At 41.9% G+C, this 1,943-nt stretch overlaps 1 protein-coding gene across 1 annotated transcript in view; it reads right to left on the reverse strand.

The window, feature by feature from the left end:
- Positions 1-362: 362 nt before the first annotated feature.
- GRM5 (glutamate receptor, metabotropic 5) overlaps positions 363-1,943 on the reverse strand; it is a 250,389-nt gene continuing 248,808 nt past the window's right edge. The window contains exon 7 of the mRNA XM_009334830.1: positions 363-1,306. Coding sequence (XP_009333105.1) covers positions 363-1,306 — 944 coding nt within the window. The remainder of the gene's footprint in view (positions 1,307-1,943) is intronic.

Here is a 1,943-nt window from a genome sequence, read left to right on the forward strand (position 1 = left end):
ACACACACGATGCAATTAAGTCAAGGTAAAGAGATTGTAAATGGGTGCATTCAGGACAAGGCAATATTTCTTGTTCTGTTGGTTTTTTTCTCCTAAGATCTTGTTTCCCTCCCTACATTAAGTGTACAGTTGATACAGCCAGTACTTCCAGCCTTGTAATTGTTTTCCCATTGTTCTGTCCCCTGTTTTTGCACAGCTTTTTGACTAAATCAAACCCGAAACCGTTACAGATGTGGGAGAGAGGACTCACTCCTCTCCCAGTGCAGAGGCAAAGGGAATTAATATATTTCCCTTTGTCCTTCCACTATTAATAACTCTCAGAAGATCATAATTGCTTCCCCACACTCCCACATTAGCAAACTTTACCTAAGGGTTTCACCAGATGATCCCCTTCTTTTCCACAGGTTCACCAGGCTGCTTGAGCGGCTTGCAGCTGAAGATGACTTTCCATCCCCTACGTGCATGCGGACCACAGTCGATGTGGTGAATGCGCTGCGTACGTTCCTTTCAGGCTTAGCAAGGATGATATAGACCTTGGGCACAAACATACAGCCAAGGGCCACCGTGGCACTCAGACTCACTGAGAAACACATGGTGATTATCTTGTAGTTGCTTCCAAAATATATTGGCACAAAAGCCAGCCAAATGATGCAGGTGGTATACATTGTAAAGGCAATATACTTTGCTTCATTGAAATTAGCTGGGACGTTTCTTGTCTTAAATGCATAAAAAGTGCAACTCAAAATTAATAATCCATTATATCCAAGGGGAGTTACAACACCCAAGTTGGTGGTGTTACAAATCAGGTAGACCTCTCGGATGCTTGGGTAATCATGCATTATATCTGGTGGCTCCATTATAAAGAGGGCAACAATTATGCCTAACTGTATACATATCAAGATAAATGCAATAACCAGTTGGGCGCAGGCACTCATGAACCTAGGTTTCTTTGTACAAATTTTCTTCTTGCTGCCAGCCAGGATTCTTGCAATGCGGTTAGTTTTAGTTACCAGAGCAGAATAACTCATAGCTGGGGAGAGGCCGATGCCAATTCGTTGAAGATAACAGTAAATCTGTTGAGGTTTTGCGATGAGACAGAAAGTACACAAGTAACCCAAGCAGATGCCAGCTAGAATGATGTAGCAAAGTTCTCGGCTGGATGATTTGACCACTGGAGTATCACGGTACATTATGAATATAGCTGTAACAAACAAGGTGGCCAGCAGACCTAGACATGCAAAAACAACTGCTGCAATTGGTTCAGGATCACCCCATCTGAGATACTGGACTGGGATGAGGTCACAACCTACAGAAAAAGAAAAAAAGAAGGTAAACTGAAGTATGTAGGAGTGAGATTCTTTAACGATATAGTTACAAATTTTCCTGATATTTCTCTTCTTTTCCTCTTCAGGAAGGTGCTATTATAATGAATATAGGCTAAGATTATGTTAATATAATGGCACAATAAATACTTTTCAGTGACAGCTTATTTCAGTAATACAGTTGTCCTGGTTTCGGCAGGGATAGAGTTAATTTCCTTCCTAGTAGCTGGTACAGTGCTGTGGTTTGGATTTAGGATGAGAACAATGTTGATAACACATTGATGTTTTTAGTTGTTGCTGAGCAGTGGTTACACTAGCCAAGGACTTTTCAGCTTCCCATGCTCTACCGACACAAGAAGCTGGGAGGGGGCACAGCCAGGACAGCTGACCATTCCATACCATGGGATGTCATGCTCAGTACATAAACTGGGGGAAGCTGGCCGGGGGGGCCGCTGCTCGGGGACTGGCTGGACATTGGTCGGCAGGTGGTGAGCAATTGCACTGTGCATCACTTTCTTTGTGTATTATTATTATTATTACATTATTATTATTGCTATTATTATTTTATTTCAATTATTAAACTGTTTTTATCTCAACCCACGAGTTTTTCTCACTTGTGCT

This window comes from Pygoscelis adeliae, unplaced genomic scaffold (genome assembly GCF_000699105.1).
Source record: "Pygoscelis adeliae isolate BGI_AS28 unplaced genomic scaffold, ASM69910v1 Scaffold141, whole genome shotgun sequence".
Taxonomy (NCBI): domain Eukaryota; kingdom Metazoa; phylum Chordata; class Aves; order Sphenisciformes; family Spheniscidae; genus Pygoscelis; species Pygoscelis adeliae.